This window comes from Nanorana parkeri, unplaced genomic scaffold (genome assembly GCF_000935625.1).
Source record: "Nanorana parkeri isolate BGI_ZX_2015 unplaced genomic scaffold, ASM93562v1 scaffold188, whole genome shotgun sequence".
In the NCBI taxonomy this organism is placed as follows: Eukaryota; Metazoa; Chordata; class Amphibia; order Anura; family Dicroglossidae; genus Nanorana; species Nanorana parkeri.
This window is the reverse complement of record NW_017306456.1, coordinates 1,102,193-1,121,124: the sequence shown is the minus strand read 5'-3', so window position 1 is coordinate 1,121,124 and position 18,932 is coordinate 1,102,193. Positions and strand designations below refer to the sequence as shown.

The 18,932-nt window shown below is 45.7% G+C and overlaps 2 protein-coding genes across 2 annotated transcripts; both read right to left on the bottom strand.

Moving 5' to 3' along the window:
* Nucleotides 1–1,255: 1,255 nt before the first annotated feature.
* LOC108786028 (protein B4) lies at nucleotides 1,256–5,212 on the bottom strand. Its single transcript, XM_018555236.1, has 6 exons — nucleotides 5,167–5,212; nucleotides 3,645–3,940; nucleotides 3,010–3,151; nucleotides 2,064–2,104; nucleotides 1,460–1,600; nucleotides 1,256–1,330 (listed from the first exon to the last, which is right to left on the bottom strand). Exons 1-6 carry the CDS (start codon nucleotides 5,210–5,212, stop codon nucleotides 1,256–1,258), a joined length of 741 nt encoding a protein of 246 aa, XP_018410738.1.
* Nucleotides 5,213–9,973: 4,761 nt separating this feature from the next.
* RHO (rhodopsin) lies at nucleotides 9,974–17,684 on the bottom strand. The gene is made up of 5 exons (XM_018555227.1): nucleotides 17,151–17,684; nucleotides 16,131–16,299; nucleotides 13,630–13,795; nucleotides 12,018–12,257; nucleotides 9,974–10,795 (listed from the first exon to the last, which is right to left on the bottom strand). Exons 1-5 carry the CDS (start codon nucleotides 17,509–17,511, stop codon nucleotides 10,667–10,669), a joined length of 1,065 nt encoding a protein of 354 aa, XP_018410729.1. The 5' UTR covers nucleotides 17,512–17,684; the 3' UTR covers nucleotides 9,974–10,666.
* Nucleotides 17,685–18,932: the final 1,248 nt, after the last annotated feature.

Genomic DNA, 18,932 nt, shown 5'->3' with positions numbered 1-18,932 from the left:
CTTGCTGCTCCCAGCCAGAGAGCACGGACCTGTGAAATGACTGGGAGGGAAGGGGGAGCCGAGTATGATCTTCAGAGGCAAGCCTCTGACGGTGGGGGACCCACTCCCTACAAGTGGAAGATGCACACTGTATGTAGATGTATATAAATGAAATCTTGTTCTAATGGGTTACTGTTCTATTGTGAGGTTGTTCATTTGTAATAAAAGATATTTAAACTGTTGGTTTGTTTCATGATGCTACTGATGTACAAAAGGCCCGCAATATTGTTAATTCTGTACATATAGTAATACTCTGTATACCTGTACATAAAATAGCTTTCCTGGCAGAAGGTAGCTGCTATGAGAAGTAATGGATCTTACATTTATATATTGTATCCAGAGCCTGAATGCAAACCCAAAAGTTCTACCACTGATGTTTGAACAGATTGTGAAGGAAAATCTTTCAAATGGAAACACCCATATGAGAGATTTCTTTGGAAGGATTGTCTCCTACTGTTGGGAGTAGTGCAGGACATGAAGGGAAATCTGGTTCAGCCATCCCGTGCTCTACACACACATGCATGTAGGAGGCTGACTGCACAGCAACTACACCCATGTGTACATTAGGTAACTGGTAAAAAGTCATGGTGGGCAGGTTTTTTTTAAGAACGCTCATAACGTGGACCCATAGAATGGTGGATTGATGACCTGCAACAGCACTAACATTGCTGTTGCATCGCTCTGCCAAAATGGTTGCTTGTTCATTGACTTGGGCATTCGATTTGAAAATAGAACCAGTTTTCTGGAAGCTCATCCAAAACATTGACTAGTCTCCCAATACACATTCCTGGTTTGAGATGAATTGAGGAAACCCCCCCCAGGGTGCTATGAGATGATCCAAGGTTCGATGCTCAGATTGCCCATGAAGGGCCACTCTAGAAATGGGTGAGAGGTTTGGGAAATGGGAATATTCTAGAGCTGCAGGTAGAGATCATCAATAAGTCCCCATCGAGCAATTCATAGCTCCGCTAACGTTGCCTACACAGTGGAGGGTTGGCATGGTCAGACCCTACCAGCTATGTAGGCAATAGAGGCATCAGAAAGTCTACAGGGCCCTGCTGCCTCCCCCCCTTACCAATTACCATCAGTTATACCCACACAAACGAGTGGAATAAGTGAACCCAAGATGTTGCCAAACAGCCAATTTTCTGTTACACTTTATTCAAATAAGTTAAAACCATTTACAAAATATTAAAAGAAATCTGTTGCCACATCGTCACTTTTTCCCTTTCTTGCTGGATTTGGCGGTGGCATTTCCTTCAGAGTCCTTAACTTTTGTGGTCTCTTTCTCAGCTGTATCCGCTTTCTCTCCTTTCTTAGAGGTCTGCGCTCTCTCTTTCTTACTGGTCTCTGCCTTCTCTCCTTTCTTCGTGGTCTCGGCTTTCTCTCCTTTCTTAGTGGTCTCAGCTTTCTTAGTGGTCTCAGCCTTCTCTTTCTTAGCTGGCTCTTTCTTGGTTTTAGTCTCCCCATCTACTGCAGTTTTTGCTTTGGGTTTTTTGGGTGCTGCAGAGACCTTTGGCTTCTCCTCTGGCTCCTTCTTGGGTTTAGACGCCTTGGGCTTCTAAAAATAAAAAGTCAAGTCAGGCTCCAGAGGCAATCAGTGTATACCAAGACCTTCGGTGCAGATATTACCGGCATGTTACCAGGTAGACATTCAGTAAGACAGTAGAAAGTGTGCGATTTACATGCAGCACTTTTGTCCCCTTTCATTAGTCACAAGACAAACCGCTATGGTAGTCTACTTTAAAATGAGACAAGTATGCCAAGGAGAAGTGGTTGTTTGTGCCAAAGTTAAGCCATGGAGAAAAATAGATGGCAGCTTTGTCCTCTAATGCTTGCATCACTGACCCAAGAAAGACACCAGTGATAAGAGTATTTAGGTCAACAATGGCAGTCTCTACTCACTGCTGGTCTCCTGCAAGTCGCAGAATAGCTCCGCTATCCAGGACCTCAGTGGTCAGCTGGCATTGCCAATGCATGCTACAAAGTCATGTTAACTGGAGGCTCAGGAACCAGTCACTCACCTCTGAAGACTTTTCCTTCTTTGAGGCAGTTTCTGATTTCTCTGGTTTCTCATCTGTTAAAGAAAAGTGAAGTGAAGTCAGGCATTAAATAGCTGAGCCACATGTTCCTGGTGATGGCAGGATTAGGCTGGTGTCATAGGTAGGAAACGCCTCACCAGATACACGGCATTATCAGTCCTCTGGTTGCCTGGACAGCAGCTCCTACAAACAGTCCCACTTCCTTCTGTCCAGCCTGCGATATCAGTGAAGGCACAACCAGTCTGCCCTGCCACCTGTGTAGCCCATGCATAATACTGCCTTCAGCCTGTCCAGCACACAAGTGGTACCAATTTTAAACTTCAGAACTGTGAGAGCAGGTCCCACAGCCTTTTCTCGCTTTCCGGCCCTCATTGGTTTTGATTAGCACCACCATACACACCAATTTTAGAATGAAATTCTTAAGGCTGATACCGGTTCTTTACATTTTTGAACCTCAGCGGCTGTCTGAGGTTCCATGCTTGTGGGGACCTGGCAGAAGCCCACCTTGGCTAGGCCTGTCTGGTTCTACATCTCCTCCCTGGCGCAGGCATGGCCAGCCCCACAGGAAGCATGCAAAAAAAAAAAAAAAAAAAAAAAAAAAAAAAAAAAAAGTACCAGGACATCCTAGACCACTGAATTCTGTACAATGCACTTTCTATTCTATACTATCCTCTGCAGACCAGTACATGTGGCAGATGTTTGCTAGGTTAGCTACAGAAGACCATGGTGCTCAGTACATGTACCCCTGAATTGTGAAAGGTGTAGGAGTAGCGTAAAAAGGAAGCTGGCCTAGGTACAAAATTATAAACCCGAGCCCTGTACATAGTGCCGCCATTAAATATCAGGGATTCTTTAGCCTAGGTATTCAACTGGATTTCTGATCCAAGATGTTTTTGCATACACCAAGTTCTGAATTCCAGTCACTTACCTTTTGGCTCTTTAGGCTTTGCCTCTTTAGGCTTTGCCACCTTCAGAACCTTTTTCTTGGGTTTCTCCTTTGGTAGGCCATTGGGGTCCACATTCTCCGACATGTTGCTCACTGCCTTGGTTTTTAGAAGTGGTTTTGCCAGCTGGAGGTATAAAAAGTAACCAATTATACCAGCTAGACTTCCAGGGAAATTGCTCCCAAGTTTAAGGGCCCATTCACACCACCTCCAAACCAGACCAGATTGTTTCCCGACGCAAAATACATCCCTATGCCATTTCTGGCCTCTGTTCACACCAGCGCAAAATACTGCACATCTCATTTTGTCTGGAATGCACTGGAACTGCGTGCAGGTTCACACCATTTTCCAGACCAGAAAATGGTGTGAACGTGCCCTAAGAGTAGAAGTATTTGTTCTAATTTTCAAACAGCACCACCCGCTGATGAAGCCTGGTGTGGCAACAAGACAGTACATTTCTACTCTTCCCACCCACCAGCTGGATTCAGACCAAAATATTCTTAGCTCTTTAAGGGCCAAAAGGAAGCACAACAAATACGAGGGCTATAATGCATGTGGGCTGGTGTGAACAAGCTGATAAGAGGAAATACCTAGTCGCTTTCCATTTTGCATTACGCACCTTGAAGCGCCCGGTGGCTCCAGTAGCGCTGGAGTTTAGTGGTCGGACTAGGATACCCTTCTCAATGCCCTTGTACAGAGCAGCCCTCAGCAGAAACTTCAGCCTCACAGGGTCCACAGTAGGATGGGCAGCCAGAATCCTGGCACGTATGGCCGGCACAGATGTCCCCTTCTTCTCAGAGTTTTTCTTCAGGACTTCCACCACCATGGCTAGTGTAGAAGGGTGAACCAGGGTCTTCAGCTTGGTTGGCTTTGGGGGTTTCTTGGCCTTGGTTTCAGTTTCAGTTTCAGCAGTAGCTGCCAAGATATGATGGAATAGTTGGACAGACATGAAAACACAATCTACTTAGCATTATGGGGTTTTAGTCCGGTAGAATTGTGGAGTAAACAAACATAGAACACAGATGGGTGTTGGCAACAACTATTTTTTAATCTAGACTTTAAGCAAAGCTATACATTCTAGTCTAGCTACAGCTTCCCTAGCTACATGAAGACTTTAGGTTCCAAACCCACCAATTCCCATTTTACAATACCAAATCTCCACCAAAAAGCTTCAACACATTTGAAGTAGTGGACAGATTTCAAGCAGAATGGTGTCCTATCCAAGGTAGCAGCTTTGCCAATCTCCCCTTCCCCATAAACAATAAGGACTGCAATAGGCACAGAGTAGTCTTCCCATTTGCATCATCTCTACTGACCTACCCCCATCAGACACCAACTATTTACATTCAGCCTCCCTTAGCCAGCACCGCCAATCACTGCACAGTTGTGCATATGGTCTTATGGCTGTGACTACAAAGGCTCCCACTATGGGTCACTGCAGGAGCATTAGTGTTGTAGTTTGGCTCCCCAGTCTTCTGCCTAGGTTGCCTTATGGATGACCCTGCTTTTCCCACTCTCTGCTTTACAGCCTGAGCCAATAGCCTAGTCCTGGAAGAAGGCAACCCTGGATGACACCAGAACAAAGATGGCACCATCCTTGAGAAGAGCCGATAAGGCACTGTAAAAGGGGAATACGGTGCTCTCTAGTAAAAAGGTAACATACCCGGGAGGCAGTACATATTACTGGTCAAAAAGCTGATGCTAGGTCCCCCTTCAAGAACTATCAAAGCAAGGTTGAGTCTCAAGCATGAGCAGCAATAGCAGTTTGCTACACTCTAGGTTACTTACAGGTTCAATTTAATCTAGCAGAGTAAGACCTCTTCTACCAGGGATACAAACTCAATATGCCTGCTCAGGAGAGCAGAGGAAATGGCAGGAGTACATGGTTTGCAGTCAGCCATGACCGGTAGCTTTGGCCAAGACAGAGGAGAGCCATGACCTCTTTGCAAGACTACAGTGCACAAACCACAGCCAGTACGCATAGGAAGCCAAAACATGGCTGCACTCATGTACATACGTGGATGAATACAAAATGTATCTTGTCTGGAACACTGAAAGTATAGAAGCCATGTGTTGGAAGGGGAAAATCAAAACACTATTCATCACAAACTATAATTCCCAATACAAACATGAAATCTTACCAGGAGCCTCTTCCTTGGTCACTGGGGCAGCCTTCTTTGGAGCCATGATAGAACCGTTTCCTTAACTCTTGACCAAATCACAAGCACTGACAACACTCATAACCAGCTACCCATATACACTTTATATACCTGCCTATCCTCCCCCCATGCGGGTAACGAGGATCACCTGATCAGAGATCACCTGTCTATGGAGAGCCTCTGGATTCAGCCCAAATGTTCCTAATTAACTCTCACCTGTGCACCTGCCTGTTAAAGGGCCCATACAAACCAGCAGCACTGGGCTGTCTTGCCCAACGCAGGAACAAGTAAAAAGTGCTGAGAAAACAAGCAGGACACGGCAAATTTTTTGCACACAGTGTATTCTGTTACGCATTGCATTGCCAGGCACACCTAAAATGTAAATAAATAAAGCATTGCAATGCATGTTAACAATGTTGTAATGCACATGTTGTGGTGTAAATGGGCCCACATACAGTACATGGTGTCAATGGGCCCACATACATGGTGTTATCAAAACACTATTCATCACAAACTATAATTCCCAATACAAACATGAAATCTTACCAGGAGCCTCTTCCTTGGTCACTGGGGCAGCCTTCTTTGGAGCCATGATAGAACCGTTTCCTTAACTCTTGACCAAATCACAAGCACTGACAACACTCATAACCAGCTACCCATATACACTTTATATACCTGCCTATCCTCCCCCCATGCGGGTAACGAGGATCACCTGATCAGAGATCACCTGTCTATGGAGAGCCTCTGGATTCAGCCCAAATGTTCCTAATTAACTCTCACCTGTGCACCTGCCTGTTAAAGGGCCCATACAAACCAGCAGCACTGGGCTGTCTTGCCCAACGCAGGAACAAGTAAAAAGTGCTGAGAAAACAAGCAGGACACGGCAAATTTTTTGCACACAGTGTATTCTGTTACGCATTGCATTGCCAGGCACACCTAAAATGTAAATAAATAAAGCATTGCAATGCATGTTAACAATGTTGTAATGCACATGTTGTGGTGTAAATGGGCCCACATACAGTACATGGTGTCAATGGGCCCACATACATGGTGTCAATGGGCCCACATACATGGTGTCAATGGGCCCACATACATCTTGTCAATGGGCCCACATACATCCAATCCTCAGTAGCAGAAATTCCATGTTTTCCGACTCTCCTGCTTTTTAATAGATGTACTTTGAAGAAACCTCTTTGCGCTGTCACGGATTGTGAAGACGGCAGTTGTATTCTTGTGTTTGAGGAAGCACACAGCAAACGCAGGTCAGCAGATTGCCATAGACCTCAGTGGTGCAGATGACAGTTCTGAGGCTGCCAGTTGACCTGCTTATTGTTGCGTTGCTTTGGACTCAACCTATTGGAATGCGTTTGCATTGCGGGCGTCAGACGTTGCCATTTGCTGCATTTTGTATTTGAACTTCCAATGATGACTTTTTCCCATCAAAAAGCTTTAATGATACCCCATCCTAAATCAGATGCAGCACCGAAAGGGCCAATAACCACCCTTCAAATGTACCTGTCACCATACCTCCCATCATGCCCATGTCTCTGGGAGTCAAGTCTGTGGCTGTCAGTGTCTTGCAATGCCTAATGGGACTTGTAGTTCCACAACAGCTGGAGGACTAAGGTCTGGCTACCCCCGATTTAAATGATTTCATTTGTTATTTAGAAGAGCTAAAATAAAGGAAGCGTAGTGATGGTAAAAAAGCAATTTTGGGTTAAACCAATTTTTTCCCCCCCATTAATCGGCATGATCCGTGTTACTGGAGGCGTGGCTGGGGGCGGGTGCTTTAACTACATATTTTGCGCTATAATGTGTCCCTCTTTCCCATCCCCCAAAGTCATAAGGTAGGCCTATCACACGCACATAGGGCACGCTGAAATTCAGAATGCAGTGTGAAATATTTATAGTACAAAGCAATAAAATAGAAAGTGTCATCTTTCAGGATGAAATTACATTTCCAACGTGCAATAAGTGCAACAAATTCGCCCATTTTCAGCCTCTGTTGGTTCTTGTCTTTCAGAGTTGGTTGCATTGATACGGAACACGACCCGTCCCTTTAAAATCAGAGACATCACCTGGAGCAGCGGATGTGCAAACTGGTCACCCCAAAGCACCTGACCATCACACATGCATTGCATTGCACCACAACAAATGATAACTTATTACCATGCATTGTGTTGCAACGTATAAAAAAAAGATGGTCATGCACTACTTTTGGTCCAATTTAGATGCGGCGGACAGCTCATTTAAAATGAATGGGCTGCCTTACCGCAACGCATGGTAAAAACACGCTGCAATGCATGTGCAATGTTGCATCACACAGGAGGAACCACTGCGAGCTGACAGGCTCCTTATTGCAGAAGAGATGCGCTGTGCCACTTCTGCAATAAAACAAACATATCTGCCCGTTCGCAATCTTCTTTAATATGTACACTGAGCTGTGCTTGTGTGGGAGTTCCAGCTCGACCAATCAAGAGCAGCGGAGATCCTGAACATGGAAGAAGAACATGCAGAGGTGTCGGCCTCGGTGAGGGAGATGAGTTTAGTTGTATTTAATGTTGGCCACAGATGCGGCAATTTTGTGTCATTTATGGACGTTTGCATGAAACCCGCATAGTCCACCACAATCTACCACTCACACAGTGGCGTAACAATCGCCATAGCGACCCAGGCAGCCGCTATGGGTCCCGGGGCAAAGGGGGGCCTGGCCAGATGCCGTGCGGGCCGCCTGGGTCGCTATGGCCTCTTATACCGGCTGGTGGCTTTCACTGGCGGCTGTGAGAAGAATGCGCTGCTGTTCAGATCACTGACCGTAATCTGTGCAGCATTGCGTTCTTCTTACAGCCGATGCGGAGTTAATGAGAGCCAGTAGCAGCGGTGGAGCAGGCTGGACCCGGCAGCAGAGGAGGAGGCGGGGCCCGGTGATGGAGGAGGAGGTGGGCACTCCTTTCCATAACACGGTTTGCAGTGTTCATGTGTTTTGGGGCTCATTCACAGGGGTGTGAACAATCATATGGCATGCACACCCGTGCAGAGGCCTGCTCCTGGGAGGGACAGGGGCTGCGTGTAATTGCGTGCAGCCGCCTGTATTTTTCTGAGAAGATGCAGCTGTGTCCTGAACCGGTCTGGTTGCCCACACTTGGAAGCAGACCGTGTGCATCAAAGTGCGGGCATCTGGACCTGCCAGGATGTGCAGGTTCAGGTTGCCCTGAAGCCATTAGGGTTGCCACCTGTCCAGGATTCACCCGGACAGTTCGGGTTTTGAATGCTGTGTCCCGGTTTCATGGCGGCAGAAACCCAGACACAAGGTGCCAGGCAGACAGGGGCAACCAAAATTAAGTTAGGGGCTACTGGCTACCCAATGAACATAGTTTAAACTGTGATATTTAGGTATGAATAAGCCGTGACTTATTCTCCCCAAAAAATTTCCGCGTGTAGCTAGAGTGTTCGGGTTTCGCTTGAAGAAAAGGTGGCAACCCTGGTATCCATATGCAGGTGCGTCCTCCCATTAGGGAGCTACAGGCGGCTGCACGTAATTAGACGCAGCACCTGTCCCTGCTAGGAGCAGGCCTCTGCACAGGGGGTTGCACCACATGGATGTGCACGCCCGGGTGAATGAGCCCTTAATGTACCACGTTTCATTGTTCACCCAGCGTACACCAATCCAGCACGTTGGTGTCAACTGTGCCTATTGGAAACAATGGATTTCAGCTTGCCATGGCTATGGGCCTACGTTAAGCAATTTACCATCACTCCCTTATTGAAAAAAAAGAGTCAGTGCCCATCCTCCGTACCCGCCTATTGCTTTCTGCAAGGCGGTAAATACACCATTGATCACCCATCCTTCCCATGTAACACGGAAACATACACAGAGACACACGGTTAAGCAGGAAATGTTTTTATGTGGAAATATCCGCTATCTTATCGTACAGAAAATAAACAGCTACTATCAGGAAAGATTGCATTACACATTGATCATCTTCCCACTGGGACACCGTATGACCACACGCTTGTATACAGATTACATACCTGTCTACCCGTGTGCACGTCTACATGTGAATAGCGATGTGCACACACACCTACACAAATCTTATGTTTCTATTTACAGACATATCGTCGGTACCGCAGAGGTCTGCATGTTGGCTTTTTTTTCCCATAGGGGCATTTTACGAAGGGGCGCAGAGCGGCCTACAACCCCCTTCGTTCCCCACGTTCAGACGTTCTCTTGCGAAATAAAAAGGAACCTGCCTCAAAATCTAAGATATCCATTTCCGCAGCTTAAATTGATTAGAAAAAAGGGTGAGTGGGGTATTTTTTGCCATCTCAAGAAAAGTGCAGGTATCCAGGTAGGGTAGGTGGGTGGGTGGGTGTGGGGGTTAGTGATGCTATTAAGTCCTTTTGCCAGAAGTCCCTCACTGACATACGTTCTTCTGGCAGGGTAACTGATAACGCCTCAAATGCCAAACTAGGAGGACGAACACCAATGGGGCAGAAGGTCAATTATGCCTTGGCCACAGGGAAAGCCAACAAGGCTTTCAAAATTGTGCTACACTTTAGGAAAGCAAGAGTCAGTTGGTGCCAAAGATGGACTGACTGGTCCCTTATTGGCTCAAGAACACCACAGGAAGGTTATTTTGCCTGAGGGGTTGCCGGGTCATTGGCCACAAGACTGAAACTCTTTGCTTTGTTTGTCTTTTGTGTTCTGCACTCGCACGCTTGACTTGGCCATGAGCGCCAACAGTACAACATAGAGAACATCGCCAAAGATGGTTAATCTTTAGTGGCGCGCAGCTCTTTCTGGTCAGTATACGGTTCGTAGAGTTTGGGCTGAAGACGTGAATTAAATAAGAAGACAGTTGAAAATATATATATATTTTTTTTGTATTTTTTTTACTTGCAAAGTGCTCGTTATTACAGCTGTAGAGGGTCTGTCTAACCTCACTATCAGACGTTAACCAAAAGAAAGAGAAAAAAAAAACAATCAGAAAACTGGAAATTTTATATCTTATTACAAAAAAAAAAAAAAAAAAACCCTCCGTTGAATTACAAATAATAATTTAGCAAGATGAACTGGCCAGACGCTGCTTTGCGCCATGGTGTCAACACCCAAGAGCTGCCGATTCTAGGACCCATGGTGCTTCAAGTCTCTTGTTTTTTTTAATTTTGTGTTCAGAAGGCGAAGCAGGATCTCTCGGCCCTGAGATATTTACAATTCGGACCAAATTTCTTGCCTTGTTTGGTTGGTGACACGTACCCCTTCGCTGCTGTAACGGCCCCATCGCATTGCAAAGCAACTTAATGCAGTCCTTTTCAGCAGCAAAGGGGTGGGGAGAGGCTTTTACCCCTTCTGGGCAAAATACGTTTTAGGTACTTAAAGGGGGACATGGCGGCATTCTTTGCCTTAACAAGGAGGAGGCGGAGATGGGGTAGCGGTAGCTGAGTGAGGCAGCGCACCCTGACACAGGCTCGGACGATGAGCTTATGCAGGAGAAACCTGGCTGGTAGAGACAGAGGTGGCTTCTGTCTTAGAGGTGGCAGCAGAGGAGGCATCTTCATCTCCAAAGGGATTCTTCCCACAGCACAGGGTGGTGATCATGCAGTTACGGAACTGTGGGGGAAAAGAAAGCAGCTATTAGTGACAGAGCTGAGGGTGAGAAGCCTGAGTAGAGCACCAGTAGATCTTCCTACTCTATGCACCAAACCCTACTTTATGCTGCTGTTCTTTCTACTGTCCATTTCTCATCTCCTAAAACAGTCCATGGGCTGAAAGGCTTTGTTCCACTGGGCTGAAAGCCTTTGTTCCTTTTGGTATTTGGTTCTTCTCTTCTGAAATGCTCTGATCTACCAGTAGATTCTGCTCATTCAACTGTCTAACCCTCATTGCATGAAATGTGCTTCTAGAGGATGGCCTAGTACCTAATTCTCATTCTGTAACTGCATTTTTGAAGGTACTGCGGATTCTACTGCTTAATTCTTCTTCTGTTACTTCACATTGATGGAGGTCCTGCTCCTTCCGCTGCCTAATTCTCCACCTGTAGCTTGACTCCCTTGGAGGTTCTGCTCCTTCTACTGCCTAAACCCCCTTTTGCAGCATTGCTAGAGGTTCTGGTGCCTCCACTGCGTAATTCTCATTCTGTAGCTTTGCATTGTTGAAGGTCCTGGGGCTTCCACCCTTGGAGGCTCTGCTCTTTCTACTGCCTAAATGTCATTCTGTTGCTTCACATTGTTGGAGGTCCTGCTCCTTCCACTGCCTAATTCCTCTTCTGTAGCTTAACATTGTTGGAGGCTTCTTCTCTTTCACTGCCTAATGCCTACTTTGTATCTTGACATTGTTAGAAGTCCTGGTCCTTCCGCTGCCTAATTCCTCTTCTGTAGCTTCATTTATTGGGGGCCCTGGTCCTTCCGTTGCCTAATTTCTTTGCAGTAACTTTACATGGTCAGAGGTCCAGCCTTTTCCACTGCCAAGTTCCCTAAGAACTTTGTCCATACCCCTTTTTATTACCTAAATTCTCTTTCTGCATTATGGTAGTACCCCATGTCATGCAGCTCTAGAACGCTGACACCCACCACTTTGGCACACCTCCCGTAATACTCTCTCCTGATATAAATACTTTTCTGGCAAAAGTTAATTTATGTGCTATACATTTGAGAACTGTGCACATGCAGACAGAGAGGAGATACAATAAACATAGTAGGCATTGTAAATTAACAGTTTAGGCCAAAGAAGGTTGGAGTATCGGGGGCCAGGTGTTGAAACTGGTTGAAAACCAGGGAAGACAACTGAGGGCTGATTGGGTAGAAAAAGATCATTAGAAATAAAATCAACTTACTTGTTTGTTCAGCATAATGTAGATGACAGGGTTGTAGATGGCAGAGCTCTTGGCAAAGAAAGCTGGCACAGTCATGAAGATCGGGCCGAATTCTGAGCCTTGGTGGGTGAAGATGTAGAATGCCACAAAAGCATAGGGGAACCAACAAATACAGAAGAAAACTACCATAATGACGACCATGCGGGTGACTTCTTTCTCAGCCTTTTGGGTGGTGGCTGACTCCTGCTGCTGGGCTGCAGCCTGTGGAAGAGAAGAATACCAAGGGTGAGCAGGAGGAACAAAGGCCACTTACCTTCAACCACACCTACCACCCACCATTAGGGCCTGTGTACATAGGCTTTCTGTTTGCATCAGAACCGCTTCTCTCCCCATACTAGTCAATGAGAATACAAAAGCAGCTCGAAACAGGTTAAAGCAGCTTACAAGGAGGTGAAATGAAGGTCCTCGAGTAGGTCAGATGCAGGAGCATCTCAAATGCAAGCTGAATGCACCTAAAAGCAAGTTGTGTTTGCCCATGGATACAAGTCGTGTTCATATGGTAAACTAGCCAATGAAAATAATATGCACCTTTGGTGGAAGCCAATTGGTTTGTTGAAACGATCTGTACCACAGTGCCTGTGAATTCACTAGGACGTTCTCTGGTATTGCATGACTTGTCTCTAACAGTGACGCTGCCTACCACTGACAGTCACCAAAGCACAATAACTATAGATCGAGCCTGTCAGTAAAACACACATGGCACCCTGCAATAGGTGGGTTGTGGATGGTACCACCAGTGTACTCCCCTGCCCTACCAATATGGCTCCTCTGCCTTCTGTGGCAGAACCTGAACCTGGGTTGCATGCAGTCTGTAAATATCAGCTCCAAGTGATTACTCCGCTGCACCCAACATCAATGCAGTGCAGGTACCTGAACCAACTACTGAAATGAAACTGACAGTCCCAGCATTGGGAGACAATCTGGGTCTATCACTCTGCACAGTGATGTCATCCTAAAATGCTCCATGTATTGGGAGCTGGGGGGGGGTTGAAGTTTAGGAAGGGGAGAGAACAGGTAGGACCTCACTGGTCCCATTCTGCTCTTCTATATATCAAGTGTATCTACAGGCAAACATTTTTTTTTTCACTAGTTTTGGATAGAGTGTTGAAGCGTCAGGACCCCTGTCAGCTTTTTATTGCCCTCTGTGTTCTTGCAAGGTAGAGTCACCCTCTCTGTTTATCCAAGCGATCATTGTCACAGGGATTAAAAGCAATGGAAATCTGATATTCTGAGCTGCCACCAGAATGGGAATAGAGGGGAAATCATTTAACGAGGATACTTGTGTCATTGACAACTGCATAAGAGGGGATCACTTTGGAGAGATTTACTCTCACTTCCCCCTCCCAGTGCTGGGACTGTCATCCTGATTTCAGTAGTTGGTTGAGGTACCTGCACTGCATTGTGGTTGGGTCTACAGGACAGGAAGTAAAGGGAGATCCCTTAAACGGAGCATGTGGCCAAAAAGCAGGTCATTTAAAAGTAGATATTCATGGAAAAAGTGGTGGGGGGAAGACAATCAATGCAACAGGTTGGTAGATCCCAAAAGATAAGTGTTCCTGCCCTCGGCACCCACCTCTTTCACAGTGCACACCAGACGTCCGTAGCAGAAGAAAATGATAATCAGAGGGATGGTGAAATGAACAATGAACATGTAGACGACAAAGGACTCATTGTTAACCTCAGGCTTCAGAGTGTAGTAGTCAACTCCACATGAGCACTGCATTCCTTCAGGGATGTATCTGGAAGAAAGTAGAAGAGCTGGTCAGGAGTTCTGGGAAGGGCAGCCTTGCTGGTACCATTAGAGCGGACTTGTACCCTTAGAAATGTTTTCACATATCACTTGTTTCATGTAGAACCTCTAAGTGTCCCTCTTTAGTAGGGATAGTCCCTGTATTAGAACCAAAGGATGTCCTATCCTTCCTGCCTCCGCAGTGGGAGATGTGTAGATCTACATAAACAAATCTATGGTTGGACTACTAAAGGTTCTCTAAGCTTCATATATATAATAAACCTGTGTCTAATGCTAACATGGAAGGAAACATAGCGGTGAAGGAAGCACCAATGGGTTTTAGTCAGTATAATGCAGAGAAACACATTTAAGAGTTGCCGGGATTTTAATGTTTGTTCAAACCGTTCACATGCTACGAATTTTACGAGTAAGCTCGCTGGCTCTGGTAAGGCAGGTGCCCTCCCTTGTTGGGTGCCTGGATGTGACGCAAAGTATAGAAATAATGGGCGGTTGCCTTTAATTATTCACCATTTCATCAGCCAATGTGTTCACGCATAACAATATTCAACCTTCATCAGGGCTTAGAGGATACCATAACCAAATGGTTCTATATATATGATTTGGTACAAACTTTTCTTTAGGACTGGAAGCCGCTGCTGCTGCTGCATATACAATTAGAGTTCCAGAGATCCCTCTAGTGATAATAAAGATCTATATAGAGGAATCAGGACCTCCTCCCTCCTGCTGGAGATCCCTCTAGTGATAACTAAAGATCTATATAGAGGAATCAGGACCTCCTCCCTCCTGCTGGAGATCCCTCTAGTGATAACTAAAGATCTATATAGAGGAATCAGGACCTCCTCCCTCCTGCTGGAGATCCCTCTAGTGATAACTAAAGATCTATATAGAGGAATCAGGACCTCCTCCCTCCTGCTGGAGATCCCTCTAGTGATAACTAAAGATCTATATAGAGGAATCAGGACCTCCTCCCTCCTGCTGGAGATCCCTCTAGTGATAACTAAAGATCTATATAGAGGAATCAGGACCTCCTCCCTCCTGCTGGAGATCCCTCTAGTGATAACTAAAGATCTATATAGAGGAATCAGGACCTCCTCCCTCCTGCTGGAGATCCCTCTAGTGATAACTAAAGATCTATATAGAGGAATCAGGACCTCCTCCCTCCTGCTGGAGATCCCTCTAGTGATAACTAAAGATCTATATAGAGGAATCAGGACCTCCTCCCTCCTGCTGGAGATCCCTCTAGTGATAACTAAAGATCTATATAGAGGAATCAGGACCTCCTCCCTCCTGCTGGAGATCCCTCTAGTGATAACTAAAGATCTATATAGAGGAATCAGGACCTCCTCCCTCCTGCTGGAGATCCCTCTAGTGATAATTTTACAATCTATATAAAGGAATTGGGAGATGAAGGGGGATTATTCTTGCACCTGAATCATATTTGCTGTTTTTGTTTGATTGAATCATCAGTTTATTTCACCATTTCTTTTTTTTGGGGGGAGGGAGTAGAATCGTCCAACAAAAAATACACTTTAACGTGCATGTAAACCCATTTGGTATCATGCCAATTGTAATTGCAAAATATGTTTTCAATATTAATGTAATCCTGTTCTTGTACATTTTTTGTTACAGGGTGACAACACTCTGTCCCTATCTTCCCTCTTCTCCTGTGCTGTCACCCTGTCACACGCTCTCCCTAATCAGACTACAAGAAGCCACTGCAGGAAATCCGCCCTGAGAAATGCCATGCAGCCATCCCTGTAGTGCATGTAGACTGAAAGTAGCTGCAGAAAGGCCACAGTCGATCAGCAGCACTGATATGCAACAAAGGATGAAAAAAGGGTTAAAAAAAAAAGTACATTGTTTATGATACACAGTGCCTGAGCACACAAAATATCGTTCAGTAAGCCCTGTGAACGAGGGCTACACCTGAACGTTTTGTAGCGCGTTCTACGCTCGACGAACGCTCTACAAAACGCTCAAAAATATAAATCCCATTGTATTCAATGGTCTCGTTCCCACCTTGGCGTATTTCCGCCCGTCCCTAACGCGCTACAAAACGGCCCACGCCTGAAAAGGTACAGGTACTACTTTGGGCCGTTTTGTTGCGTGTTTCCATTGGGATACAGCCAAGTAGCCTTCGGAAACGCGCGAGGGTCGCGTGACTTTTTTACCGCGAATCGCGGTAAAAAAAATGTGCGCCGGTCGTGCGACAGACGCGCATATGCAATACGCCTAGGTGTGAACGAGACATTAGGGTTTACATATGCTTTATGATGACCACATTTCCATAAATATCAAGAATCTTTAAAAGCACTGTGATGTACCTGGACCAGCCGAAGAGAGGAGGACCACAGCAAGACAGGGCCATGAGCCAGGTGAATGCCACACCCATAAAGGCATGGTTTTCACCAAATCGGAAATTGCTCATAGGTTTGCAGACCACAAGGTATCGCTCAACGGCCAACACCACCAGGGACCAAAGGGCCATTTCACCTGTCAGACAGAAATGAGGATTATTCGTGATGATAACCCAAAAAGGCATGCAGCAACATGAATGCTAGTATTCTGATTCCTGTCCACCCACCATAACGCATAGGCAGCCAAAGCCTTTAGCAATACAGTAACCATGCTTGCCTTGGATTTTCAGACGAGTGTCGTCGCTCTAGATTTTTCCACCTCCAGGTTTCCTTTTCGCCATTTCAAAATGAGCTCCAGTTATTTTGAGCACTCAGATACTAGCGCCATGTAATAGAAGCAAATTCAGTAGTATCTGAGGGCACCATGCCAACTGTTCAACTAATGGCACCTAGTCTGGATGGTTTTGACCAAGGTAATGGCAGACTGGCCAAACTGGACCCTGATCACTTTTGTTAACTGGAGGTTTGGTCAGACTGAGCGATGTATGCATAGTGAAACACATGTGCATGTCACCATTTGGCAACATCTTTGACACAAGTACTATTTATGAAGAAATCAAAGCTTCCCAGTTTCACTTGCTTTTCGGGCACCTAGACCTCTCCTTACCTACGATAGGAAGGGGCTTAGGTGGCCTTGATCCATTAGTAAACTAAGCATATGCCTTCCCAGCTCATGTACTAGCCTTTGCCTAACCTTCAAAGAGATATCTGTCCTAAAACCCAATAGCCATTTCAGACCACAAGCAGCCATTCTGTGACTCCTGCACCCCAAACTAGCTTTAAAGCAGGGGCTACACTTGCACTGAAGCTCTACAGATCCAGTATTACTGTTCTAGCATGTGGCCCATGGTAAACAGAATGGCTACTTCCATCTGATACAAGTATTGTTCTTCACACCAAATCTCCCTTCAGGGAACAAGGACTTACCACCAAAAGTAGCGAAGAAGCCTTCAAAGTAGCATCCATTCGGTCCGAACACGAAGTATCCATGGAGGGAGGTGTACAGCGTGATGGTGAATCCACACAGGACCATAAAGTGGTTGGCAAACGCCAAGTTCAGTAGGATGTAGTTTAAGGGTGTTCGGAGCTTCTTGTGCTGGATGGTGACATACAGGGTCATGAAGTTGATTGGGAGCCCGAGGAGGATAAGCATGAACATGTAGGCGGCCAATAAAGAATACTTCCATGGCTCTGCTAGGTAATACTGAGGGTATTCGTAGGGGCTTCGTACTACCCCAGTCTTGTTAGACATGGGGATATAAAAGTTGGGGCCTTCTGTTCCATTCATGTTTGCAGCTCTTGAAAGTTGCCCCCTCCCCCACTAGTTAGAAACTGCTTCTGTGTTTCTCCCTCCTCTCAGGAACCCCTAGAAAAAAAAACGTTATGTTCCCAGCAAGAGCCGCTCTACATAGTGACCGCCGACACACTGCTCTTTATAACGTGCCACCTTCCATAAGCTGCCACTGCCAATGTCAGCACCCAGGGATTTAGATCTCCATTAATCATTGTAATCCAAGCTAAGGTTGCAAAGTGTTAATTGGCTTCTCCTAAACGTATTAAGACTACACCTGTCTCACTGTTAAACACAGCAGAGGAAAGTGTATTTAAAAGTGACAGCGAGAAATCCAGGTCAGACTGATGAAAAAAAAACCCCTTATTGCGGCGTATCAAAGGCAGCAGATTGTTCAAGCGGCATGACGCACATGGCAGCACAGTATATCTATAAATTGTTAGAACCCTGCGCATGTAAAGCTGGGGTCTCAGGTGGGGTACTGTCTGCATGGAGTCTTTCTGTCCCCCCTGTATTAAGTGGGTTTCCACCCATGACCCTAAAAAGTGGTAGATGAATCTGCTTCTCTCCACATTGACCCTAGACAGCATAGACAAAGATATTTAGAAGACTGATGGTAGAAAAAAAACCAAATGGTCCATCTGCCATTTTTTAACCTTTTTTTAGCCTAATTTGTGTCTCAGTATGGACAATAGTATCTTTTGGTAAAATATTACCTTTTGTCAAAGCCACTCGAATGTTCCTTTAGTCTCTCCTGCTGTGTTTTATCCCTCAGACCTTTTCCGTTGCCCATCTATCATATCAAAATCTGTCTGTAAGATGGGTCTCCAAAACTGGATAAAGTATATCAAATGAGTTCTAAATAAAGCACCGTATAGTGAAATCAGGACCTCCTTCCTCCTGCTGGTGATCCCCCTAGTGATAACTATGATCTATAGAGAGGAATCAGGACCTCCTTCCTCCTGCTGGAGATCCCTCTAGTGATAATAAAGATCTATATAGAGGGATCAGGACCTCCTTCCTCCTGCTGGGGATCCCTCTAGTGATAATAAAGATCTATATAGAGGGATCAGGACCTCCTTCCTCCTGCTGGGGATCCCTCTAGTGATAATAAAGATCTATATAGAGGGATCAGGACCTCCTTCCTCCTGCTGGGGATCCCTCTAGTGATAATAAAGATCTATATAGAGGGATCAGGACCTCCTTCCTCCTGCTGGGGATCCCTCTAGTGATAATAAAGATCTATATAGAGGGATCAGGACCTCCTTCCTCCTGCTGGGGATCCCTCTAGTGATAATAAAGATCTATATAGAGGGATCAGGACCTCCTTCCTCCTGCTGGGGATCCCTCTAGTGATAATAAAGATCTATATAGAGGGATCAGGACCTCCTTCCTCCTGCTGGGGATCCCTCTAGTGA

Bases quoted from the DNA above. Each gene is read 5' to 3' on its own strand.
- LOC108786028 (XM_018555236.1), bottom strand. From the start codon at position 5,212: ATGGCTCCAAAGAAGGCTGCCCCAGTGACCAAGGAAGAGGCTCCTG. The intron at 3,941-5,166 runs GTAAGATTTCAT...ATATCTTGGCAG, and splicing joins GACCAAGGAAGAGGCTCCTG to CTACTGCTGAAACTGAAACT. The intron at 3,152-3,644 runs GTGCGTAATGCA...TTATACCTCCAG, and splicing joins GAGCCACCGGGCGCTTCAAG to CTGGCAAAACCACTTCTAAA.
- RHO (XM_018555227.1), bottom strand. From the start codon at position 17,511: ATGAATGGAACAGAAGGCCCCAACTTTTATATCCCCATGTCTAACAAG. The intron at 16,300-17,150 runs GTAAGTCCTTGT...TCTGTCTGACAG, and splicing joins CTTCTTCGCTACTTTTGGTG to GTGAAATGGCCCTTTGGTCC. The intron at 13,796-16,130 runs GTACATCACAGT...ACTTTCTTCCAG, and splicing joins CCTCTCTTCGGCTGGTCCAG to ATACATCCCTGAAGGAATGC.